At 39.2% G+C, this 27,838-nt stretch overlaps 1 protein-coding gene across 1 annotated transcript in view; it reads right to left on the bottom strand.

The window, feature by feature from the left end:
- Window positions 1-27,271, bottom strand: part of LOC101129171 (zinc finger protein 253) — a 76,807-nt gene extending 49,536 nt beyond the window's left edge. The window contains 4 exon segments of the mRNA XM_019014834.4: window positions 604-1,746; window positions 12,898-12,993; window positions 14,448-14,574; window positions 27,099-27,271. Coding sequence (XP_018870379.3) covers window positions 604-1,746; window positions 12,898-12,993; window positions 14,448-14,574; window positions 27,099-27,101 — 1,369 coding nt within the window. The 5' untranslated portion in view covers window positions 27,102-27,271.
- Between the last annotated feature and the right edge of the window lie 567 nt (window positions 27,272-27,838).

Genomic DNA, 27,838 nt, shown 5'->3' with positions numbered 1-27,838 from the left:
GAGGTCAGGAGTTCGAGACCAGCCTGGCCAACATTGTGAAACCCCATCTCTACTAAAAATCCAAAAATTAGCCAGGCGTGGTGTTGGGCACCTGTAATCCCAGCTACTTGGGAGGCTGAGGCAGAAGAATGGCTTAAACCCAGGAGGCAGAGGTTGCAGTGAGCCGAGATCATGTCATTGCACTCCAGCCTCGGTGACAAGAGTGAAACTCCATCTCAAAAAAAAAAAAAAAAAGGAATTGAGAACTTGTTATAGGTTTATAGGTTTTGCCACATTCTTCACACTTGTAGGGCTTCTGTTTGGTATGAATTATGTGTAATAAGGGTTGAGAACTTCCTTAAAAAGCTTTGTCACATTCTTTATATTTGTAGGGTTTGTGTTCCATATAAACTCTCATATTTACTAAGAGTTGAGGGCTGGTTAAAGGCTTTCCCACATTCATCACATTCATAGGGTTTCTCTCCAGTATGAATTATCTTATGCTAATTAAAAGTGGAGGAACATTTAAAAGATCTTTCACATTCTTCACTATGTAGGGTTTTCGTTCAATATGAATTTTCTTATGTTTATTAAGGTCTGAGGACCAGTTAAAAGCTTTGCCACATTCTTCACATTTGTAAGGTTTCTCTCCAGTATGAATTCTCTTATGTGTAGTTAGAGTTGAGGATGCAGTAAAGGATTTGCCACATTCTTCACATTTGTAGGGTTTCTCTCCAGTATGAGTTCTTTTATGTTTGGAGAGGATTGAGGGCCAGGTAAAGGTTTTGCCACATTCATCACATTTGTAGGGTTTCTCTCCAGTATGAATTTTCTCATGTGAAAAAAGGGTTGTGGAATGGTTAAAAGCTTTGCCACATTCTCTACATCTGTAGGGTTTCTCTCCAGTATGAAGTATCTTATGTGTAGTAAGGTGTGAGGATAGGTGAAAAGCTTTGCCACATTCTTCACATTTGTAGGGTTTCTCTCCTGTATGAATTCTCTTATGTATAGTAAGGTTAGAGCAGTGCTTAAAGGATTTGCCACATTCTTCACATTTGTAGGGTTTCCCTCTAGTATGAATTTTCTTATGTGTGGTAACGTGTGAGGGGTGCTTAAAGGCTTTGCCACATTCTTCACATTTGTAGGGTTTCTCTCCAGTATGAACTATCTTATGTGTAGTAAGGTCTGTGGATCGGTTGAAGGCTTTGCCACATTCTTCACATTTGTAGGGTTTCTCTCCAGTATGAATTTTCTTATGTGTAGTAAGGTTTGAGGACTGCTTAAAGGCTTTGCCACATTCTTCACATCTGTAGGGTTTCTCTCCGGTATGAATTCTCTTATGTGTAGTAAGGTTTGCAGATTGGTTAAAAGCTTTGCCACATTCTTCACATCTGTAAGGTTTCTCTCCAGTATGAATTTTCTTATGGGTAGTAAGGGTTGAGGACCGTTTAAAAGCTTTGCCACATTCTATACATTTGAAAAGATTTATTCCAGTATGTCTTGTCTTATATGTGTTTGAATTTGAAAACTTATGAAAGACTTTTCCATATTTATCACATTGAAATATTTCTTTCTGGGTAGTTGTCAAACATTGGTTAAGTCCATTATAACCTCCTTTGTGCACCTTATGCTCACCCATGCTTTTACAGCCTTTTTTTAACTGTAAATTGTCATGTCTGCATTTTTCATATCTTCTCAGCATCCCTATTTGGAAAGAATTTTGTATGTTCTCTGGCCAAAGGTCTTGGGCAAAATGAGAACTCATAACTAAAAGAAACAATAAAAACACATTACTTCAATTGCTAGACTCAGATAAATATACATTACAAATCTAACCTATAAAATTATACAAACTACATAAGCAAGATGACATAGCAAAATACCACCAGTTCTGATTTCTTCCTGGACACATAAATGTAACAAAAACATACTGACAAAAATAAAATTGTAAAAAATTTATAAATGAGTTAAGTTTGTGAAGGGCCCCAGGTGAGCAGAATGCAAATAGCCACATAGAAGAAAAAGAAAGCCCTGTTAGTTATGGCCAACACAGCTCTTCCTGCTGCCCAGTATAACATTGTGCTTTTAAAAGTAAATTGCCAGTTGGGCATGGTGGCTCACGCCTGTAATCACAGCACTTTGGGAGGCTGAGGTGGGTGGATCATGAGGTCAGGAGTTCAAGACCAGCCTGGCCAAGATGGTGAAACCTTGTCTCTACTAAAAATACAAAAAATTAGCCAGGCATGGTGGCGGGCACATCTAATCCCAGCTACTCGGAGGGCTGCGGCAGAGAATTGCTTGAACCAGGGAGGCAAAGACTGCAGTGAGCCAAGATTGCACCACTGCACTCCAGCCTGGGCAAGAGTGAGACGCCATCTCAAAAAAAAAAAAAAAAAATTTAATTGTTGGCCAGGCATGATGGCTAACGCCTGTAACCCCAGCACTTTGGTAAGGCAAGGCAGGTGGATCACCTAAGGTGAGGAGACTGAGACCAGCCTGACCAACATGGTGAAACCCCATCTCAACTAAAAATACAGAAAATTAGCCAGGCATGGTAACAGGTACCTGTAATCCTAGCTACCTGAAGGCTGAGGCAGGAGAATTGCTTCAACTGTGGAGACGGAGATTGTAGTGAGCTAAGATTATGCCACTGCACTCCAGCCTAGGTAAGAGAGTGAGACTCTGTCTCACACACACACACACACACACACACACACACAAATATAAATTGCCAACTCCTGGTTTCTTTTTTAAAAATAAGAAAAATATTGGCACATACATCTTTATTTCTGGCATCTATGAACTTTTTTAGACACCGGCTAATGTCTCCCATAACATAAAATGCTGAAATAGTGATATGTTAGAATGACAGTTTGAGTCTGCTGAGTCTAAAGGTAAATGTTACAGAAGCAGAGAAACTGCAGTAATCCAAACAGGAATGGCTGTAGCAAGTGATTACTGATTATTAGGAAGAAATATGAATAAGCCGATTTAACTAAACAATAAACACAAAATTTTAGACAAGACACATCCTAAAAACATGTTTGAGAAATTCCCAGAATCTCTAGCCAAAACAATTGATTTCAGACTACACAAGGACAAAACTATATTATAAAGATGGGAACAGGTAGCTTTTTGTTAATGCCTGAATCTCACTCAAAGATTACAATGTATACAAAATATTTGGGCAACATGGCCCATCAAAAAAATTATAAAATTTTCAAAAGCAGCCATAAAAAGTGAATAAAGTAATTTTTAAAATTCAGAATAAATTGAACAGGCCAAGCTTGGAAGCTCATTCCTGTAATTCTAACACATTGGGAAGCCAAGGTAGGAAAATCACATGAGGTCAGGAGTTTGAGACTAGCCTGGCCAACATGGTGAAACCCTGTAACTACCAAAAATACAAAAATTAGCTGGGCGTGGTGGCATGTGCCTGTAATCCCAGCTACGTAGGAGACTGACACACAAGAATTGCTTGAACCCAAGATGGGAAGGTTGCAGTGAGTGACTGTACCACTGCCGGCCAGGCTGGGCAACAGAGCAAGGCTGTCTCAAAAAAAAATAAAATAGGACAGGAACAGTGGCTCATGCCTGTAATCCCAGCACTTTGGGAGGCTGGGGTGGGTGGATCATTTGAGGTCAGGAGTTCAAGATCAGCCTGGCCAACAGAGTGAAAGCCTATCTCTACTAAAAATACAAAAATCAGCCAAATGTGGCAGCATGCACCTGTAATCCCAGCTACTGGGAGGCTGAGGCAGGAGACTCACTTGAACCTGGGAGGGGTAGGTTGCAGTGAGCCAAGATCATGCCACTGCACTCTAGCCTGGGCAACAGAGTGAGACTCTGTCTCAGAAAATAAATAAATTAATTAATTACATAAAAGAAATTGAATGATATTCAGTAAGTGAAATAGGAACACAGACGACTACTGAAGATCAGAAAAATGAGGATAAACAAGAAAAAATATTAAAATAGAAAAAAACAAAAATTATGGATATAAAAAATACAAAAATAACTTAAAAATTTCTTAAAAGAAAAAATAATGTAAAACATGAAGAAGCTGAACAAACTAGGATACACAAAAAGATATTTATCACAAACACACCTATAAGCAAAATTTCAAAAATCACAGATAAGAAAAGAATTTTGGGTGCTGCAAGATAAAAATGATGTGTCATTTATAAGCATAGTCTTATAACCAGTGAATTTATCAAAAAAAATTTTTGCAGAAAATAATACCATCAGCAAAATTGTACTATCATATAAAAGGAGTCCTTCCAAACTAACCAAATCCTAAGAAAGTATATTGGCACTGCGTATGCCCTACCTATCAAAGATGCTGAAAGAAGTTTCTTCCACTGAAAATAACATAATACAAGAAAACAACACATGATCATATGAAAATACATAACTTTCTGGAAAAGATATGCACATACACAAAAATAGAATTCCTTACTTATTATCATAATGGCACAGAAAGCACTTTTAGTTATTCTCTAAAATGCAAAAGATAGAAGTAGAGGAATTATTATAAACATCTGTTAATGAATATATAACATAAGTAGAATTAGCAAAATCAATAACAAAGTTGAAGGCAGATGTAATGAAGAATGTTTGCATGCAACTGAAGTTAATTTTTTACTGCATTAAAGTATATTGTTGGATCTTTTAGAGGTTTTATGTAATCCCCTAGATACCACTAAGAAAATACCTGCCTAGATACACAAAAGAAAATAAGAAAAAAATTAAAAGCATATCAATACAAAAATAAAAAAAAACACAAAAAGACAGAAAGAGAAAAAGAGACAAAGATAAAAGAATGAAATAAAACAATAAAATAACGTTGGCCAGGCGCAGTCGCTCACGCCTGTAATCCCAGCACATTGGGAGACCAAGGCGGGTGAATCACTGGAGGTCAGGAGTCCAAGACCAGCCTGGCCAACATGGAGTAACCCCATCTCTACTAAAAATACCAAAAATTAGCCAGCATGGTGGTCGGTGCCTATAATCCCAGCTACTCAGGAGGCTGAGACAGGAGAATTACTTGAACCTTAGATGCAGAGGTTGCAGTGAGCCAAGATTGTGCCATTTCACTCCAGCCTGAGTGATGGACCAAGATTCCGTCTCAAAATAAATAAATAAATAAATAGATAGATAACATTAGTAAGTTTTTCTCTTTCGGAAAACTATTTAAATATATATAATTATCTTTCCAGTCAAGAAACATACTTTCAATAAAAAGGTTTATTAAAAAATTTTATCAGCCTGATCAACATGGTGAAACCCCATCTCTACTAAAAATACAAAAATTAGCCAGGCGTGGTGGTGCATGCCTGTAATCCCAGCTACTCAGGAGGCTGAGACAGGAGAATCACTTGAACAAGTGCACTGCAGTCTGAGTGGCAGAGTGAGACTTCTTCTAAAAAATAAAAAAATAAAAAATAAAAATCAAGATCCAACTTGCTTTTCTACAAGAGTCACCTGAGATCTAATGACAAAGACTGAAAGTGGCAAGACAGAAGTAGAAATTTCATGTAACTATTAACCAAATGAGAGCAGAAGAGGTCAAAATAATATTACACAAGCTACATCTTAAAGTCAAAAACTGTCATATTTTATAAAATGTACTTTAAGTCAAAACTTCAAAAAGACAAAGAAGGACAATATATAGATCACCTGAGGTCAGGCATTCAAAACCAGCTCGGCCATCATGGTGAAACCCTGTCACTAGTAAAAATACAAAAAAATTAGCCAGGTGCGGTGGCAGATGCCTTTAATCCCAGCTACTCAGAAGGCTGACGCAGGAAAATTGCTTGAACCCGGGAAGCATAGGTTGCAGTGAGCTGAGATCGCACCATAGCACTTCAGCCTGAGCAACAAGAGTGAAATTCCATCACAAAAGAAAATAAATAAATAAATAAATAAATAAATAAATAAATAAAATTATATATAAAAAAATAGAATGCCTGAGTGGTTTTTAAAAAGCATACAGTACGCTGCCTACAAGAGACTCATTTTGCATTGAGTCAAATAGGCTGAAAATAAAAAATGAAAAAAAAATGTATATTCTGTGAAAATAGTAACCACAATTGAGTGATGTGGTCATAATTATTATTAGACATAATATGCCTTAAGTCAAGTACTACCATGAGACATAGACTGATATTATATTATAGTAAAGTGAGTTGATTTAGCAGGAATCTATAACCGTAATATTTATCTATCTATATAAATGTGTGTATATAACATCAGGGCTCCAAAATACATAAAGCAACTATTGACAAAAGTGAAGCAAGACATACATGGCAACATAATAATTGTAGACATCATTTGCAGTAATAAATATAAAATTCAGATAAAAAATAAGAAAAAACTTAGCTAACATTATAGACAATATTAATTATTTTGCATATAGAGGAATACTTGAGAGTGCATAATTTATAAAGAAAAAAGGTTTATTTGGCTCACAGTTTGGCAGACCGTATAAGTGTGTGCCAGCATCTGCTTCTGGTGAGGATTTCAGGAAGCTTAAAATCATGGTGGAAGGTAAAAAGTAACTGGACATATTATATGGTATGAGACAGAGCAAGTGTGAGGTGAAGGACCCAGGTTCTTTTAATGAACCAGCTCTCATTTGAATTAATGGAGTGAAAAGTTTTTGGTTACCAAGAGGATATACCAAGCCATTCATGAGAAATTTGCCCCATGATCCAAACGTGTCCCAACAGGTCCCACAACCAACATTGAGGATTTATATTGCAGCATGAGGTCTGGAGAACATGAACATGGAAACCATATTATAGACCAACTAGGCTTCACAGACACATGCAAAACTCTCCAGTCAAAACCAAGATAATACACAATATTCTTATTTGCATCTGGTGTATTCTGTTAGGACACAGAGCAAGTTTTATTAAATTTTAAAATACTGGGAACAGTGGCTCTTACCTATAATCCTAACATTTTAGGAGACCAAGAAAACAGGATCCCTTGGGGCCAAAAGTTTGAAACCAGCCTGGGCAACATACTGACATCCTAACACTACAAACAAGCACACAATTAGCCAGACATGGTAGTGCACGTCTGTAATCCTAGCTACTCAGGAAACTGATGTGAAAGGATCACTTGAGCCCAGGAGACTGAGGCTACAGTGAGCCAAAATTATGCTACTGCACTCCAGCCTGGATGACGGTAAGATCTTGTCTCAAAACAACAACAACAAAACAATTTTAAAACACTAAAATTATACACTGTGTGTTTTCTAACAAAAACTGAATGAAATTAGGAATTAAAAGCAAAAGTCAAATGGCAAATTCAAAAGCATGTGAATATAAAACACACTCTTCAACATATTCTTGCTCAGGGGTCAAAAAATTTCATTGTTCAAAGATGCCAATACAACAGTTAAAAGCTATAGTATCAACACTGATAAAATAAAGTTGGATTATTTCCTTGAATGATACAAAAATATATTTTAAATAAGATACTTAGACAAAATAAACTAACAAATATTTTAGAAAAAATACAAAACAAGCCGGGCACGGTGGCTGATGCCTGTAATCCCAGCACTTTGGGAGGCCGAGGCGGGCGGATCATGAGGTCAGGAGATCGAGACCATCCTGGCTAACACGGTGAAACCCCGTCTCTACTAAAAATACAAAAAACTTAGCCAGGCATGGTGGCGGGCGCCCATAGTCCCAGCTACTTGGGAGGCTGAGGCAGGAGAATGGCGTGAACCCAGGAGGCAGAGCTTGCAGTGAGCTGAGATTGCGCTACTGAACTCCAGCCTGGGGGACAGAGCAAGACTCCATCTCAAAAAAAAAAAAAAAAAGAAAGAAAGAAAGAAAAAATACAAAAAAAAGACATGACATTGGTCTTGGCACCATTTTTTTAGGTACAACATTAAATGTGTGAGCAACAAATAAAAGAACAAAAAAGTTTAACTACACTATACTTCAAAATTTCTGAAAGAAAAAAATTTCAGGAGTGACAACGTCCCTTAGAAAATAGTTGAAAACATTTACATATTACTTGTTAAAAGAGTTAATATTCAAAATATATAAATGACTTAAAACTAACAGTAAGTTTGAATAACTTGATTTAGAAATGGACAAATTTTTCTCAAAAAAATACACAAAATTGGAAAATGCATTTTGAAAGCACACACAAAATTACTAATTTGTAGAGAAATGAAAAAAAACATAACAAACAAAATCACCTCATACCCATTAGAATGGCCACTATAATTTTTTTAAATATACCAAATCTGTTGATGATGCAATAAAAATGAAACCCATGTTGACTGCTGGTGGAAAATAATGATGCAGCCATCATTTTAAAATGTTAGAAATGTTCCTCATTTATAAATCTATATCTAAAATACATAACACAGGCGAAGTGTAGTGGCTCAAGCCTATAATCATAGCACACTGGGAGGCCGAGGTGGGCAGATCACCTGAGGTCAGAAGTTCAAAACCAGCCTGGCCACCATGGTGAAACACCATGTCTACTAAAAATACAAAAACTAGATGGGTGATGTTACGTGCACCTGTAATCCCAGGAACTTGGGAGGCTGAGGTAGGAGAATCGCTTGAACCCCAAAGGCAGAGGTTGCAGTGAGCCGAGATTGCATGACTACAATCCAGCCTGGGTGACAGCAGGAGACTTGATCTCAAAAAAAAAAATAAATAAAAATAACAAACAACAAAAGAAACAAAATATGTAACACAGGACCTGGAAGACATATTTGAAAATATATGTTTATTGTACCAATATTCACAAAAGTCAAAAGGCTGAAGCAACCCAGATGTCTCTTGATTTATAAACATATCAAAAAATGTAACATATACATATAATGGAATATTATTCCACCTTAAAAATAACAATCTTGTCACATTTTAAGATAAAGATTGAGAATATTATGTCACCTGAATTAAACCAGTAACAAAATTATGGATACTATATGATTCCACTTATATGAGGTATCTTTTTTTTTTTTTTTTGAGATGGAGTTTCACTCTTGTTGACCAGGCTGGAGTGCAATGGCCTGATCTTGGCTCACTGCAACCTCCACCCCCCAGGTTCAAGCGATTTTCCTATCTCAGCCTCCCGAGGAGCTGGGATTATAGTCATGTGCCACCATGCCTGGCTAACTTTTTTGTATTTTTAGTAGAGACAGGGTTTCTCCATGTTGGTCAGGCTGGTCTCAAACTCCCGATCTCAGGTGATCCGCCTGCCTCAGCCTCCCAAAGTGGTGGGATTACAGGTGTAAGCCACCACACCCAGCTATATGAGGTATCATAAGTAGTCAAAAATCATAAAACAGAAAGTTGAAGGTTTGTCTGTCAGAGAGAGGGCAAAATGAGCAGTTGTTACTTAATGGGAATTAAGTTTTAGTTTTATAAGATGTAAAGTTTCTAGAAGTCTTTTGCATAACAGTGTGAATATACTTAACATGCCTGAAATGAACAACTTTTTTTTGAGACAGGGTCTCACTCTGTCCCCCAAGCTGCAATGTAGTGGGCACAATTTTGACTCCCTCTCAATCTCCCAAGTAGCTGGGACCACAGGCGCACACCACCATGCTTGGCTATTATTAAATTTTTTTTATAGAGAGAGGTCTCCGTATGTTCCCCAGGCAGCTCTCAAACTTTTAGGCTCCAGGGATCCTCCTGCCTTGGCCTTGCAAAATCCTGGGATTACAGATGAGAGCCACAACCACACTTGGCCCTGAAATGTACACTTCAATAGATTTAAGACAGTAAATTTTATGTTATGTGTTTTTAAAACAAGTTTTAAAGAAAAACGGGAAAAAATACAGAATTATAAATCCTTTTGAAAATTACCTTCAAATCACAAAAGTGCTTTTCTCACAAAAGGAAATATATATTCATCATTAAACACATGGAAAAAATAAAACTATCTCAATGACTGCTCACTTAAGATAAAACTACCATGGAAAATCAGCTAAGAAAGAATATAAGATAAGCCATTAACTAAAATTGGGGTCATATTTATAGATAAACACACATACATATGTAATCTGATTGTAATAAACATGCATAATTTATCTTTTTTTTTTTTTTTGAGACGGAGTCTCGCACTGTTGCCCGGGCTGGAGTGCAATGGTGCAATCTTGGCTCATTGCAACCTCCGCTTCCCAGGTTCAAGCAATTTTCCTACCTCAGCCTCCCAAGTAGCTGGGATTACAGGTGCCCGCCACCATGCCCAGCTAATTTTTTGTATTTTTAGTGGAAACGGGGTTTCACTATGTTGGCCAGGCTGGTCTCAACTTGTGACCTCTTGATCCACCCACCTCAGCCGCCCAAAGTGTTGGGATTACAGGCATGAGCCACTGCGCCCAGCAATTTATCTCTTAATTAAACCTCAAATTGACTTAAAGTGTACAAACAGAATTGCAAATTGTCTAAAATTGTAATACAAATTAAAACCAAGACACAATAAACTGATGTTAAGAAACCTACACTAAGGCCAGACACAGTGACTCACATCTGTAATCCCAGCTCCTTGCAAAGCTGAGACATGAGAACTGCTTGAACCTGTAAGGATATTCAGTCTGTCTAAAAACAAAATGGAATTACAACTACCCAAGCCCCTGTAGCAAGCCAACTAAAGGTGGACCCAAAGGCAGACCCAGCAGCCTTGTGACCAAGCTACAACCCCTCTTCACTAAAAATTCAGAGTATCGCATCACCCTAAGGGCCCAATAAAAGAAGATCTTTACCTTCTAAAATCAGTTTATGAAAACTTGAAGAGGTGTTTGCTCCATCAAATTTAGATACCAATACAAAACTATATTGTGCCCATTGTCAATGCTTCTTCTTCTTCTTTTTTTTTTTTTTTTTTTATTGAGATGGAGTTTCGCTCTTGTTGCCCAGGCTGGAGTGCAATGGTGTGATCTTGGCTCACTGCAACCTCCGCCTCCCTGATTCAAGCGATTCTCCTGTCTCAGCCTCCTAAGGAGCTGGGATTACAGGTGCATGTCACCACACCCGGCTAACTTTTGTATTTTTAGTAAAGACGAGGTTTCATCATATTGGTCAGGCTTGTCTCAAACTCCTGACCTCAGGTGATCCACCTGCCTTGCCCTTTCAACGTGTTGGGATTACAGGTGTGAGCCAGGGAGCCCAGCCAATTCTTCCATTTTAATGTAGCACTGGAAGTATGTGGCAGAAGAATTAGTCAAAGAAATAAAAAAAACTCCACTGAAATTGAAAAACAGTAAGTAAAAAGTTGCTGTCTGTAGATCATACAATCACATATTTAAAAAACCATAAACAGTATATTAACCCTGTCTAAACTAATAAATACAGTCAGTAAATTAGCAAAACATAAAATTAACATACATAAGTATATGTATGGTTTCGTACACTTTTTTTTTTTTTTTGAGTAGGAGTCTAGCTCTTTTGCCCAGCCTGAAGTGCAATGGGGTGATCTCGGCTCACTGAAACCTCTGCCTTCCAGGTTCAAGCGATTCTCCCATCTCAGCCTAACGAGTTGCTGGGATTACAGGCATGCGCCACCATGCCCAGTGAATTTTTGTAGTTTCAGCAGAGACAGGGTTTCTCTATGTTGGTCAGGCTGGTCTCGAACTCCTGATCTTAGGTGATCCATGCACTTTGGTCTCCCAAAGTGCTGGGATTACAGGTGTGATCTAGTACTTTGGGAGACCCCCCCGGCTATGGTTCCATACACTTAAACTGCGCCCAGCTACAGTTTCATACACTTAAAACAAACTATCTGATAAAATAGAGAAAAAAAATCTTATTTACTATAGCATTACTTAATAAATTTCTGAGAAAAAAATTAACCAGGGATGTAAAAAACCTTTACAATAAAAAAAAGGAAGATCCAAATAAATTTTAAAATATTTTATGTCTTTGGATTGAAAGAATAAATATTAATAAAATGCCATATTATCCAAAGTGATCTATAGATTCAATACACTTCCTATCAAAATTGCAGTATTTTTTTTCACAGTAATGGAAATTCAATTCTAAAATTTACATGAAACTAAAATAAACTTTGAATAGCCAAAACAGTCTTGAGGAAAAGGAACAAAGCAGAAGAATATCATACTTATAATTTCAAACTATATTTGAAGACTTTATAGAAATAAAAACAGAATGGACTGTGCAGAAAAATAAACAAAAAAATGCAAGATAAACTAATACTCTCACACATTTCAGACCCGATGCAAAAAGAGGACTTAAAAAAATAGTTTTAGTTTCTCAAAATTATGCAGATATTTGTGTGTCCCCAAAACAATGGAAAAGCAGCCAGATTGTGCAGCCTCTCATTCTCTCCCTCTCTTTTTTTTTTTTTTGTGAAATGGAGTCTCGCTCTGTTGCCCAGGCTGGAGTGCGATGGCATGATCTCGGCTCACTGCAACCTCCACCTCCTAGGTTCAAATGATTCTCCTGACTCAGCCTCCCAAGTAGCTGGGATTACAGGTGCCCACCACCACACCCAGCTAATTTTTGTATTTTTAGTAGAAACGGAGTTTCACCATGTTGGTCAGGCTAATCACGAACTTCTGACCTCCCGTGATCCACCTGCCTTGGCCTCCCAATGTTCTGGGAGTACAGGGGTGAGCCACCACTCCTAGCCCACGCAGCCTTTTACATGCCATGAAGAGGACTTTGGCTCTCACTGTGAACCTGAAGGAAGGTCACCAAAGGAGAAGTAGAATTCTTAGAGAATTTAAAAGCATAAGACAGAAGATGCCCCTTTGTGGGAGCAAAATTAAAAAAAAAAAAAAAAAACAACAGCTGCCCAGGACCTATTTTCTTTGGAACACAGCTTCCAGAATCACATTTTAAAGACTGGTTTTCTCTTTGACATTGGGACCTTTTATCTGTGTCACCTGTTGTATTCGTTTTCACTCGTACCTACCTGGGGGTTTGGCAATCATCTCATGTCTCTCCATAGTTAAAGGTTTTTTTCCTTGCTCCAGACAGGTAACCAGGTCTGGCTTAGAGACAACAATACCTGTTTTATTAAAAATAAATAACATGAATCTTGCTCATATACTCCCATTACAAGCTAGTACTGTGCTCAGCAGAGAGGATGTGATAAAATAGTCCAGTAAATTAATACCAAAATAATAATTTATAACAGAAATTTCTAAATATTTAGAAAATACTTTCAATTTGTAGGTTTCTTATTTTACTATCTGATACTACTGAATCAAAAATTGGTGGTGGCAATTAGATTTTCAGTTGGGGCAACAATATTTTATGCCACTAAATTTCTGGAATTACCACTAATTTAGAGTGAATACAGTTTTCAGTTTACTTTATGCTGTGATTTTATTCCTATTGTATTCACAGGTGAAAGCATGTGATCAATTGTTGCTGCATCAGAGATACTACAGATTCTTTTTTATTGGGCGTTATTTATGACTTTTTCTATAAAAGAGTAAGGACATTAAAATGTAAGATGCATGATGAAAATGTAAGTGGAGAGGCTCTTTGTAGTTAACTTATTCTAAGTAATGTATGAGGTAGGGGTTCATGTTCTCATTTCTATAATCCTAGCCTATGACTTAATGTTGATGCTTTGCTTTGTCTTTTGGATGGCCTAGCCTACGTTAACATGTACGCAGAACATTTTAAAACTTTTTTTCAAAAACATAATGAATTACTTTATTAATAAACAATGATAAAAATAAGGTGGGGGTTCAGAGAAATACTTTTCTACATTAAAGAGAAAAATTATAGTTAAAAGTATTAAATTTGTATATTATACTAATTGCATTTTTATGTAATAAAATGCAGTACATTTAAATATTATTAGATTATGTGTGAACTTAATTTTATTTAATTTTTTTTACCATGTTAAGACTATTGTTTGCTTAATGAAGCATTATTATGCTACCAACTTTGACATATCCCACCTTACTCAAGCATGTAGGTAAAACATGGTAGCAATATACTATTTGGTACATAGTGGAATATCATGTCTAGTAATCACTTTGCCAGTGACTTTAAACTGCAAATGAGTTGAAGAACATTTTTCCCATCGGTTAAATTTTTATTCTTTGTTCTTACTGAAATTTATTCTAGTATTTGTGGGCATACAGTATATGTATATATTTATGCCTTATATGGAATATTTTGATTCAGGCCTACAATATGTAGTAATTACATTAGGGTAAATAGGGTATCCATCACCTCTAGTGTTTATCCTTTGTAGTACAAACAGTGTAATTATACACTTTTAGTTATTGTGAATGTACAATTAAATTGTTATTGATTACAGGGTTATCTTTGTGGTCATAATAAAAATTATACAGAAATATAAATAAAATATGGCCAGGCGCAGTGGCTCATGCCTGTAATTCTACCACTTTGCAAAGAATAAATTACTAACAAACATTCTACAAAAAAGAGAAATAAAATCTTCAGGGTATATTATGAATTATATATTCAAGTTGTCCTCACCAAGGAAGACCAAGTTTCTGTAGTTCTCTAACATCACATCCCTATATAAATTCCGCTGTGCAGTGTCCAGGCAATGCCACTCCTCCAGAGAGAATTCTATGGCCACGTCTCTAAATTGCAATGGTCCCTGAAAAACACACACACACACATAATTACTAAATGGCATGAGAGGAATTTTTAATTTGACTTAAGGTGAAATGAGAGAGTAAAGAGAACTGGTTCTGACTCGAAGGACTGCCTAAAATTATCCAATAAAATATTTTTCAACCCCAAAATATTCTCTAATGTATCCTCTAACTCTGAGAAAAAAGAGCGGCACAAGATCCATAACATCAGTTTATATATGATACTTTTTAGATAATAGAGCATAAAATTAAGGGCATGAACATGTACATTTTTTAGTGCTATATTTGCATCATATGGAATGAGTTGTGAATATTTTTCAGATGCAAAAGATGTGTTGAGTTAGAAGGCACCTCTCAAATTTTAATATACACAACAATAAGCTGAAGACCTTGTTGTGCAGGGTTTTTTTTTATTCCGGAAGATCTGGCATAAAGTCTGACTTTTTGAATTTCTGACAAGCTCATCTGTAATGCGAATGTTTTTGGCCCAAGAACGGTATTTTGTCAAACATTCAGTAAATGCAAGAGCCTGTGTTTTTCCCAGTTTTTCTGGCCTGTAAACAAAGATAAGAGCCTTCATTTTCCAAAGAAAAATATGTAGCAAAAAAGAGAAAAAAGGATAGACGCCAGATTAAATGTGATGGTTTATGCACATCAGCTGCATAAAAATACTTAATGAAGAGAAAAATAAATAACTCTATTGTAAAAAAAATCTGTCAGAGAGCTATGTCACCAAGTGAATCATTAACCCTTAGCTGCACTAGGACAAATTTTTATGATGTGCTAATTCACACAGAAGAACACTGCATCGGCCAGGCATGGTGGCTCACGCCTGTAATTCCAGCACTTTGGGAGGCTGAGATGGGTGGATCACCTGAGGTCGGGAGTTTGAGACCAGCCTGACCAACATGGAGAAACCCCGTCTCTATTGATAATACAAAATTAGCTGGGCGTTGTGGCGCATGCCTGTAATCCCAGCTACTCAGGAGGCTGAGGCAAGAGAATTGCTTGAACCTGGGAGGCAGATGTTGCAGTGAGCCAAGATCGCACCATTGCACTCCAGCCTGGGCAACGAGAGTGAAACTCTGCTTAAAAAAAAAAAAAGAAGAAGAACACAGCATCACTGTTGAAATATTCCTCCCGAAGAAAGTAAATAAAATCTGAATTTAACCATAAAGAAACATGTTTTATGCTAACTTCAAAATATAGATAACTCCTATGTTCTGTAACTTTTAGTAGGAATTTTAAGTAGGCTTCATTTAGCTCCCTAGAGAGCAGGTATCTTAATTTTCTTTCAGAACTTTCTGGGTAATAACTGCCATCCCTTTTAAATAAGCATTTCCCTAATCCTATTCTGCATAGAGCTAATGGAACACACAGATGGAGCCTCAACATTACATGTTCTCCATCTTTACTAAGGACCACAGTTTTCCCCAATAGAAATCTTGAGCATCCACGTCTTTCCATGTTCAACAGCCACAAAGGGAACATTTTTAATATTGCAGATTATAAATTCTTGCTGAGAATCCTGCATGGCATATAAGAAGCTATGATGCAGCAAATGTAGAGAAGGCTCTAAGGTATAGAAAATAAATATTTTACAGAGACTCTTGACTATCATAAGAATTTTAAGAAGTATTTAAACCAAACTCATTAAAAAAAAAAAGCAAAAGTAGAGAAGTAAAAGTTTGTGAGTACTAGATGCATAGCATTCGAGGAGGCAGAGTGAATACAGCTCTTGATCTGAAACAGAAAAGCCACTTTTCCCTCTCCTGCTTCTCTGGAATTCCTTCTCAGATGAGATTCTCTGTACAAATTACACCCGTATCTTGATAATATGCCCTTAAAAGTGTCAGCACCACCTGTTTACCTGCTAGCATGACATCAAATGGCAGAAAGAAAAAAAACACAGAAAAAGTCCACCCTTTTCTGTCCTTTAAAACAGAAGAGATTCAGGAACAATGAGCTGCTTCATGAAGATAAAAATATAAGTTTCTCCTTTCCTGTCCTCATATGCCCTCCCCTGCCACAGACACCAGCAATTTCTGCTACAGTAATGGAAATACGTGCCACACTGACCTGTCCCTACCAAACCCAAACAGAACAGGCCCTGTGACCACCCTTTAGTGCAAAGGTGGAACTTAACTCTCATGAATGAGAGGACTGCCTGTAAAGTTTTAATGAGCTTATAAATCACTTGATAATTTTGACTCCACTTTATGTAATATGATTCTGCAGGTTTGAAAAGGGTCCATAAATGGGTGTTTTAAACAAGTCCCCTGTCAATGCTGATGTTGCTCCCCCTGGGCTCATTGTTAGCATTAGTTAGAGAAGCAGGCACAGCACAGGGTCGCTTACACTCAGTACTCTTGTCACAACCAAATACTTCTGGTATAAATAAAGACAACCCATCTCCATCCTAAAGTTTTATATTCTTTGCTGGCATCCTAAAGTTTACAGAAGAAACAGAAAGCAGCAGTGTCTGAATAAGTCTATATTTAAAAAACAACATGTACACATGTACTAATGCAATGTTTATTAATCAGGTACAATGTGCTCAAGAATATGATACAGAGCACTGTGCTGGGCATAACACATTATGTGATTTAGTTCTCATAATACCCTGGAAGCTGGTACTAAGGGTTTAATAATTTCCAGGATTTAGATAAAGGGCCCAGCATTTTTATTTCTTCTGTTTCTCCATCATCAACTTTTTAAAAAAATTACATAGAATAAAAGCTAAATGTAGACAGATTTCAAGATAAAGAAAGAAAGAGTTTAATGGCTGGGCGCGGTGGCTCACACCTGTAATTCCAGCACTTTGGGAGGCTGAGGTGGGTGGATCACGAGGTCAGGAGATCGAGACCATCCTGGCTAACACGGTGAAACCCCGTCTCTACTAAAAATACAAAAAAATTAGCTGGGCGTGGTGGTGGGTGCCCGTAGTCCCAGCTACTTGGGAGGCTGAGGCAGGAGAATGGCGTGAACCCAGGAGGCAGAGCTTGCAGTGAGCCGAGATCCACCACTGCACTCCAGCCTGGGCGACAGAGAGAGACTCCATCTCAAAAAAAAAGAAAGAAAGAAAGAAAGAGTTTAATGTAGTTTAGAGAAAATTTTATTCTGTTTATATTTACTTCTTCTTTTGTGACTTGAGGAGCAACTACTGGATCTGCAGGAATAGAAACCAAGTTGCTAAATAGAATGTCTCTGTTAGCACTGGATTCATAGAAAACTTAAAAACTATCACCCTCTAATACATACTTTGTTTTTCTGATTTATCTGCTTTTGAGTTTCAGTAAATTCTAAGCACCAGCTCTAGAAAGGCAGCAGGATTCATCAGCCAAAACTCTGATCTCTTCTGATCAGTTCTGTGAGGCAAGACTCTAGGGTAGAGGCAGACCTAAATAAGGCCTCCAAAAAGGGTGAATCTTAACAGACCTAGGATAGGGTGAGAACCCTATGTAGAATTCTGTTCTCTATGCCACTAGGGTACTTCCAGTTTTGTTTTTTCTAAGCTTACCTAAAAGAAACTTAAATCTCAGAGTTTCTGTAATTTTTGTTTGTTTGTTTGTTTGTTTGTTTGAGATGGAATCTCTCTGTCGCCCAGGCTGGAGTGCAGTGGCGCCATCTCGGCTAACTGCAAACTCCGCCTCCCGGATTCACGCCATTCTCCTGCCTCAGCCTCCCAAGTAGCTGGGACTACAGGCGCCCACCACCATGCCCGGCTAATTTTTTTGTATTTTTAGTAGAGACGAGGTTTCACCGTGTTAGCCAGGATGGTCTCGATCTCCTGACCTCGTGATCCGCCCGCCTCGGCCTCCCAAAGTGCTGGGATTACAGGCGTGAGCCACTGCGCCCGGCCTGTTTCTGTAATTTTTATATTTTCTAGCCACCGCCCTGTCAACTTTATACTATACACTACTATGCAATTTAAACAAATCCCCAAATGTTTTCTAGGGTAATTTTTATTTTCTTTTTGGAGAGAGAGTCTTGCTCTGTCGCCCAGGCTGGAGTGCAGTGGCGCGATCTCGGCTAACTGCAAACTCCGCCTCCCGGATTCACGCCATTCTCCTGCCTCAGCCTCCCAAGTAGCTGGGACTACAGGCGCCCACCACCATGCCCGGCTAATTTTTTTGTATTTTTAGTAGAGACGGGGTTTCACCGTGTTAGCCAGGATGGTCTCGATCTCCTGACCTCGTGATCCGCCCGCCTCCGCCTCCCAAAGTGCTGGGATTACAGGCGTGAGCCACTGCGCCCGGCCTGTTTCTGTAATTTTTATATTTTCTAGCCACCGCCCTGTCAACTTTATACTATACACTACTATGCAATTTAAACAAATCCCCAAATGTTTTCTAGGGTAATTTTTATTTTCTTTTTGGAGAGAGAGTCTTGCTCTGTCGCCCAGGCTGGAGCGCACTGGCATGATCTCGGCTCACTGCAACCTCCGCCTCCTAGGTTCAAGCTGTTCTTTTGACTCATCCTCCCGAGTAGCTGAAACTACAAGCGTGTGCCGCCATGCCTAGCTAATTTTTGTATTTTTAGTAAAGACAGCGTTTCACCATAATGGCCAGTCTGGTTTGGAACGTCTGACCTTGTGATCTGCCCGCTTCGGCCTCCCAAAGTGCTAAAATTACAGGTGTGAGGCACTGCACCAGGCCTTCCTAGGCTAATTTTATTAGAAAATAAATATGTGGCTGGGCGCGGTGGCTCCTGCCTGTAATCCCAGCACTTTGGGAGGCCGAGGCGGGCAGACCACCTGAGGTCAGGAGTTAAAGACCAGCCTGGCCATCATGGTGAAACCCTATCTCTACTAAAAATACAAAAAATTAGCTGGACATGGTGGTGGGCACCCGTAATCCCAGACACTCTGGAGGCTGAGACAGGAACCCGGGAGGCCGAGGTTTCAGTTAGCTGAGATCCCGCCATTGCACTCCATCCTGGGCGACAGAGACTCCATCTCAAAAAACCAAAAATTAATTATAATAACAATTCTTCTGTTCATGAATATCCCTACAGGTGTAGACATCACAAGTCACAACAATATAAAGAAAGTGGCCTAAATAAAGCCCAAGATTTTGGACACATCTATTTATTGTACCAACCATATGACATATAATTCAATTATTTATCCAGTAGCTAATCTAGACTAAAAGTTTCTGGATTGTAGGAACCATGACTGCTTCATTTTTTTTAACGGTTATATGAGATGTAAGGAAATACTTTATCTATTTGGGTCTCCAGATCTCATCCTTGTTTCATTCAAGCACCAGAAACTGGAGAAACTCTCATCTGGGTACCAACCAAAGAAACCTCTTGTATGAGAGGATGAACAAACACAGGATGACTCATTTCTCTTACACTGAGACAGAAGCAGAATTAACCACACTTTTCAGCCTGACACAATTCTGCTCTGGACATCCTCAAATACCTCAAATACACCTAGGAGATTGTGAGAGAATTCCGTGTTCCTGGGCTGATGGCCCAATGATAAGCCAGGCTGGAGAGACTCGGGCTGATTCTAATAAAAAATAGAACTGCACTGGTGGAGCTCCAGAACCTGGATCACCTGTTCTGATTTGCTAGCTCTTGGGTAAGAGAAAGAACAAAAATACTCTACTCCAGTATCACATTTTACAGGTAAATATAGTTGTGGTCATGGCTCTGGATACTTTGTGGCCTTGATCTCTCACTCCTAAGATGCTTATTTACACTTACAGATTCTGCCATCAGATTCTATTTCTTCCTAGAGCCTCTGACATAACTGTAGCAAGTCAATGAACAAGATGTGAAAAATCTCACAGAGCCACATTCCCAAATGGGGGCTGTAAGATGTCTATGCTGACATCTCACAATACAGAAAATGCCTTTTGTTAGTTTTCTGTACATTCACAATCCAAAGTCCGGCCCTTTTTTGTAAACCCGCGGTAGAGGCCAGAACTTATCTGCAGATTCTAGGTAGGATCCTGGCTCTGCATCCTTTGGTGTTACAGCAAGTGGAATACAATCAAAGAAGAGATCCCCTCATAGAGGCTGCTCTAGCACATTCTAAATGGTAAGTCTACATGAAAGAAAAAAAAACTGACACAACATGAATATAAGTAGACAGTTTATTTGGGTCAAGCTTAAGGATTATAACCTGGGAGCAAAGATTCAAGTTGCCTGGAATCTACACTTTGATTAGCAGCAGTTATAAGAGGATTGGTAAAGACAACTAAACAGGGACACAGTGGGCTGATACAAAGTTGTCAGGTATTTTTATTTATTAACAGAAATAACCTTGATTTTATATATATATAGTTATGGTTTAGGGTATGGGATATAGTGTCCAATGTGGCACTATGCTACTTGTGACAATAGTGAACAGTTTCAAGAGATGAATACATAGTTCAAAGGGAGGAGAAATACATAACTGCACTTTATTTTCAACGTCTCTCTGAGTTTGATAATCAAAAGGACTTGCATTTGTCAGATAAAAGTTTTTTATTTCCCAAATCTCAAAAACTTGGATTCAAAATGTGGAGCTGCAGATTTAGGACCTGAATGGCTGGAGTAGCAGCAGGTGTTACCTGCACATTTGTAAGGATTTTAGCAAAAAGACAAAGGGGAAAGTGGAGATTCTCACATCTACACATCTACTCAATGCACACATGTTACTCTGATTCGGTCTGTGAGCTCCATGATGTCTGAATCAGTTTCAGGTCTGAAGATGCAAGAGTCATTCTAAGAGAGATAAAACTATTGATCACTGCCCAGTGAAGTTGGTAGAAATGTGATCTAGCCTCTCTTGAAGTGACTGTAGAGGACTATAGATGCCAAAAAGGCAGAGACACAACTCTGCCTGCATATTTAGGGGACAGCATGCACTTTGCTGCACAACTCTGAGCTGACTGGAAGCCTGAGAGGGAAAGTCCCCTCTAGAGTAAATTCTGGATGGCACCTTATGTGTTTGTATCATGTCTGGTAATTCTAGACAGTGTTTGGAAACAATAATTAAAAGAAAAATTTTCTCCAGCCCCAGAAAATCTTCACAATAAGACAAAAGAAAGAAAATGGTTTTATTACACAATTGAACTTGAATGTGATATGCATCATCGTCAATCTGCTTAAAAGGCTCCAAAGACAGAAAGATGATCACCATAATTAGTCCACAATTAGAAGAATTTACAGCACCATGTCATACATAGTTCATCCTAAATTCACCTGGAGATTGAAGAGGCCATCTGTGTATGTTAATTGCTTATATTCAATGACAAATGAACTTTTCACATCTTCATAACAGGATGTAGTTTAGCAGCTTGAAGCCAGGTGTCTGCTGAAGGCAGGATTTCACTCTGCTACAAAAATGGCTGAGTAGCATTCTATCTTTTTGGCTATTTACATTTTAAAGCAGTGGCTCTGTACTCCCTGGCACTGGGCTACAGCACTTCTGCTTGCTTTCTCCTGAATGCTAGTGTCCTCTCTTGACCTCTACCATCTGCCACTGAGGCACAGTTCAGAGCACAGCTCACAGTTTATGTGAATCCCATTTGCCACAGCAGCACTCTAGAGTCACATCAGAGAGTGAGGCCTGAGCTGCAGGAGGAGAGCCTGCAGGCCTCGTGGATAGAATTGCACCTTCACAATCAGAATGTGAGCAGTGTTTCAGCCTCAGTTTCTACTTGTAATGGTGACACGGAAAAAATACTGCTGAATTTCCAGCATGAGTCCAGATAGAGATAGCTCCAAAAGTTCTCACTGTGAGAGTCCACCTCATTTGGACACCATAGGATAGTAATAGGGCTTCTGAAACAGACATCCAAAGCATTGGAGAGAAAAACAGATCTCCATCTGAGCCAGATTATTTTGAGAGAAAAATGTAAAAAAGATCTTTAAAAAAAGCTCAGGTTAGATATCAGATTGATCAAATGAGCCAGAAAATGTTCCCCTAAAAGCAATTTCTCTCTAACCACCCAAAGTACACAGCTGCCCTCATCATGAGAAACATGAGCATTACGAAGAAAGGGGGCAGATTTTCAGAATTTTATAAAGTTTCTTTTCCATCTCTGCTGTTCTCTCATCTCCTAGCCACTGAATGGGGGTTCTATATTGAAATACATCTGACAACTTCCAACAACACTTTAAGATGAAGAAATAGAATTTGACTATGTTCATATAGTGGAATATATTACAACTTGCAACACAGCTAACTGAATAGCTATTATGGTGTTTGGGCGGCCACATCACCTGTCTTTATTTTTCCTGTAATAGCAGCATTCCAACTTAGTGAAATAAAAGATAATAAAATTGTGTTTACTCATAATTATTCCTATTGAGTAAAGTAATAAACATGTCAGACTAATATCTACTCTAATAATTTGGTAGTAAATTTTCTTTGGACATTAGATATAAATATCTAACAATGAATAATTTTAATGAACAGGTCATAATATATGTAGCTTTTTTTTTTTATTGAGACCCAGTCTCATTCTGTCACCCAGGCTGGAGTGAAATGGTGTGATCTCAGCTCACTGCAACTTCTGCCTCCCAGGAACAAGCGGTTCTCCTGCCTCAGCCTGCCAAGTAGCTGTGATTACAGGCGCATGCCACCACACCCAGTTAATTTTTTATTTTTAGTAGAGATGGGGTTACGCCATGTCAGGCTGGTGTCGAACTCCTGACCTCAGGTAATTAACCTGCCTCAGCCTCTCAAAGTGTTGGAATTACAGGTGTGAGCCACTGCACTCGGCAATGTATGTAGCATTTTTAAAAACTGCAACTATACTTCAGTTAAAACACTTTATATTTTAAAAGTATAAATAACAATATTAAAATAACCATTTAAGTGAATCATTCAAAGTAAGTATTGTGGCATTATGTTCATACTATTGTAGAAAATACTGTTTTTGGCTCACACCGGTAATACCAGCACTTTTGGAGGCTGAAGCAGGTGCATCACCTGAGGTCAGGAGTTCGAGACCAGTCTGACCAACATGGAGAAACCGCATCTCTATTAAAAATACAAAATGAGCTGGGCCTGGTGGTGCATGCCTGTAATCCCAGCTACTGGGAGCTGAGACAGGAAAATTGCTTGAACCTGGGAGGCAGAGTTTGCCTGAGCCGAGAACAAACCATTGCACACCATCCTAGACAACAAGAGCAAAACATCACCTCAAAAAAAAAAAAATGTTTAATTTATATTAATGCAGTTTGCCTACAAACCCTACACATAACTATGCTAATTGTTCTAAAGTAATAAATAGGAAGCAAGATACAACTGCAGACTCCACTGTTTATGCACTGTTCTTGCTTTTGCGGTATAAGTACTTCAGCCTGCAAATATTGGATAATTACCTTGGATAATCAGGTTTCTGTAAAAGAAACTTAATATCTTTTAGTCTTTAGCATTCTGCATTGCTAAATTTAATCCTATCTTTGTGCTAAACTTCTGTGTGCTCTTAAAACGAGCTTTTATCTAAACAAATCTGTGTCTAATTTAAAGGACTAAAAATGAAAAAAATAAACTTTTCAGAAGCAAAAATAAAGCAATAATTCTGAAGTACTACATAAAGATAATCTGGACCCGAGAAAATGACAAAGGGTTTATTTAGCTGTTCATATGATTTACATATATTTCAAAAAAAGCAGAGAAAATAATCTACATACAACCTAAATTCCTTAAGAAAAGAGAGAATATCAAAATATTTTTTAAGCTTTTTATTTATTTATTATACTTTAAGTTCTGGGGTACATGTGCATAACGTGCAGGTTTGTTACATAGGTATACACGTGCCATGGAGGTTTGCTGCACCCATCAAACCATTATTTACACTAGGTATTTCTCCTAATGCTGTCCCTCCCCTAGCCCCCCAATCCCCTTTTTTGGAACTTTTTAAAGAGTTTTTGAACTCTTGGACATCAGAATTTTACACACTGTATGCACTTCAAAAAATGCTTATGGGGGAAAAAGCAGAAGAGAGAAAGATGTTATAAAAAAAATTCATGAGTGCACAAGACCAATGCAACAGAATAGAGAGCCCAGAAATAATGCCACCCTCCTACCATCATCAGATTTTTGGCAAAGCTGATAAGAGAAATGTGGAAATAATTCTCCATTTAATAAATGGTGCTGGAATAACTAGCTAGCACTATGTAGAAGACTGAAAGTGGACCCCTTCATTACACAATATACAAAATCAACTCAAGATTAATTAAAGACTTAAATGAAAAACTTAAAATTGTAAGAAACCTTGCAAGATAACCTAGGAAATACCATTCTAGACACAGAAACTGGCAAACACTTCATGATGAAGCTACCAAAAGCAATTGCAACAAAAGCAAAAATTGACAATGGGACCTATTTGAACTAAAGAGCTTCTTCACAGCAAAGGAAACTATTAACAGAGTAAACAGACAACCTATAGAATAAAAAAAAATTTGCAAACTTTGCCTCTGACAAAAGTCTAATATCCAGAATTTATTAAGAACTTAAACAAGTTTACAAGAAAAAAAATCTCATTAAAAAATAGGCCAAAAAAACATGAACAGATGCTTTTCAAAAGAACATATACATGTGGCTAGCAAGCATATGAAAAAAAAAAGCTTATCGCTAATCATTAGAGAAATTAAGAGAAACCACAATGAGATACCACATCACACCAGTCAGAATGGCTATTTTTAAAAAGTCAAAAAATAACAGATGCTGGCAAGGTTGCAGAGAAAAGGGAATGCTTATACTCTACCTCATAATTGGGTATATACCCAAAGAAATATAAATTATTGTATTATAAAGATACATTCATATGTATGTTCATTGCAGCACTATTCACAATAGCAAAGACATGGACAGGCCCTATCAGTGGTAGACTGGATAAAGAAAACACGGTATGGTCAGATGCGGTGGCTCATGCCTGTAATCCCAGCACTCTGGGAGGCTGAGGCAGGTGGATTGCCTGAGCTTAGAAGTTTAAGACCAACCTGGGCAACATTGCAAAATCCTGTCTCCACAGAAAATACAAAGAGAAAAATTGGCCAGGCGTGGTAACACCAGCGTGTAGATCCAGCTACTTGAAAGGATGAGGTAGGAGAGAATTGCTTGAGCCAGGGCGGTTGAGGCTAAATAAGGCCGCATCTCTCCACAGCACTCTAGCCTGGGCAATAAGTGACACTCTGTCTCCAAAAATAAAATAAAATAAATAAAAGATTTAGTAAAAACAAAATATGGTACATAAACATCATGGAATACTCTCTGGCCATTTAAAAATAAATGATCATGTCCTTTGCAATAACATCAATAAAGCTGTAGACCATTATTTCAGAAAACTAATGCAGAAACAGAAAACCAGACATTCGCCATCACACCCAGCTAATTTTTGTACTTTTAGTAGAGATGGGGTTTCCCCATTTTGGCCAGGCTGGTCTTCAACTCCTGACCTCAAGTGATCCATCCACCTCGACCTCCTGAAGTGTTGTTATTACAGGCGTGAGCCACCGCGCCCGGCCCCATACATTTTTAATAGGAGAAAAGGGAAACTGTGAACCCTGACAGATACAAGAGATTCCTCTTCAAAGGCCTTTCTTGTTCCTTGTTCTTAGGACCAACTTTTTTGTACCTCTTTGTACCCAGACACCCGCTCCGTAAACAACCCAAACCGCCAGTTCCAATCTGCGACCCGAACCCCCTCCTTATTTGGAAAGTAGCCAATCGGGTCAGCCTAGATTGTGAGGTCAGACCCCGGCCAATGGGGGAAGGACACAGAGGCAATAACGGCGTTTAGGGTTAAAAACCTCTTTCAAACTGGGAGGCCGAGGCGGGCGGATCAACTGAGTTCGGGAGTTCAAAACCAGCCTGACCAACATGGTGAAACCGCATGTCTACTAAAAATACAAAATCAGCCGGGCGTGGTGACGCATGCCTGTAACCCCAGCTACTCGGGAGGCTGAGGCAGGAGAATCACTTAAACCCGGGAGACGGAGGTTGCAGTGAGCCGAGATCGCGCCATTGTACTTTAGCCTGGGCCACAAGAGCAAAACTCCGCCTCACAAAAAAAAAAAAAAACCTTCCTTCCTTTCTTCTGTGTGCTCTTGCGAACAGGACGGACGCGAGCAGCATCCTTCTTCAGAAGTAAATATGCCTTCCTGTGAAATTTTCTAAGTGCTGGGTAGTTTTTTGTTTTGCGGCACCAAGCGCTTGTTTCTAACAACCCCACGGACCAAAGCTCTTCCCTTTCATGAACCCGCAGGGAACCGAGTCAGGATTCTCCCCTGACGACCCTCCCGTGGTCCTTGCATGATCTGGGAGAGACGCGGTGCTGCGGGTGCAGCGCTGCTGAAAGAGGGCTCCAGGCCAGGGCACAGTCACTGTGCCGGGCCCCGGATGTCACCGCAGCCGCCATCTTATGGCTGAAGGGGACTGAGGCCGAGCTGGGCAGGGAGAACTCCGGCGGCAGATTGTGGAGCTGACTGTGAGGAAGCAGAGTCCCGCCAGAGCCACTTCCCACCGTTCCAAACAGCCTCTCCCCTCTCTCGGGACGTTGGACCCGGCACTCACCATTTCTAGGCTTCCAGGGGTCCCGGGGTTTAGCTGTGGCTCTCCCAATACTTGCAGGTCACACGGCCACAGAGGACGGGCCTCTATAAGCACAGGACACAGAACACAGAGGATAAACCTGGAGCTCCCGCTGCAGCGAGAAACAAAGGCCCCCAGAAACCATGTGGTTCGCTCCAGCTGCGTGCCTGATTGGACGGTTTCCGGCCCAGCGTCCCTCATTGGATAATGCTTAAGGCCCCGCCTCCCCAGTCGCTGAGTGACAGATGTGATCAGATACTGGGCTGAGTGAAGAAAGAGTGACAGCCTAGGCTGCAGCCTTTTCTTTCTTTCTTTCTTTCTTTCTTTCTTTCTTTCTTTCTTTCTTCCTTCCTTCCTTCCTTCCTTTCTTTCTTCCTTTCTTTCTTTTCTTCCCCCCCTCCGCCCCCGAGACGGAGTTTCGCTCTTGTTGCCCAGGCTAGAGTGCAATGGCACGATGTTGGCTCACCGCAACCTCCACCTCCCGGGTTCAAGCGATTCTCCTGCCTCAGCCTCCCATGTAGCTGGGATTACAGGCATGCCTCACCACGCCTGTCTAATTTTTTGTACTTTTAGTAGAGACAGGGTTTCTCCGTGTTGGTCAGGCTGGTCTCGAGCTCCCGATCTCAGGTGATCCGCCCGCCTCGGCCTCCCAAAGTGCTGGGATTACAAGCGTGAGCCACCGCGCCTGGCCAAGCTGCAGCCTTTTCAAACAGGGCTTCCTC

This window comes from Gorilla gorilla, chromosome 20 (genome assembly GCF_029281585.2).
Source record: "Gorilla gorilla gorilla isolate KB3781 chromosome 20, NHGRI_mGorGor1-v2.1_pri, whole genome shotgun sequence".
NCBI lineage: Eukaryota > Metazoa > Chordata > Mammalia > Primates > Hominidae > Gorilla > Gorilla gorilla.
This window is presented reverse-complemented; position numbering and strand designations above follow the sequence as displayed.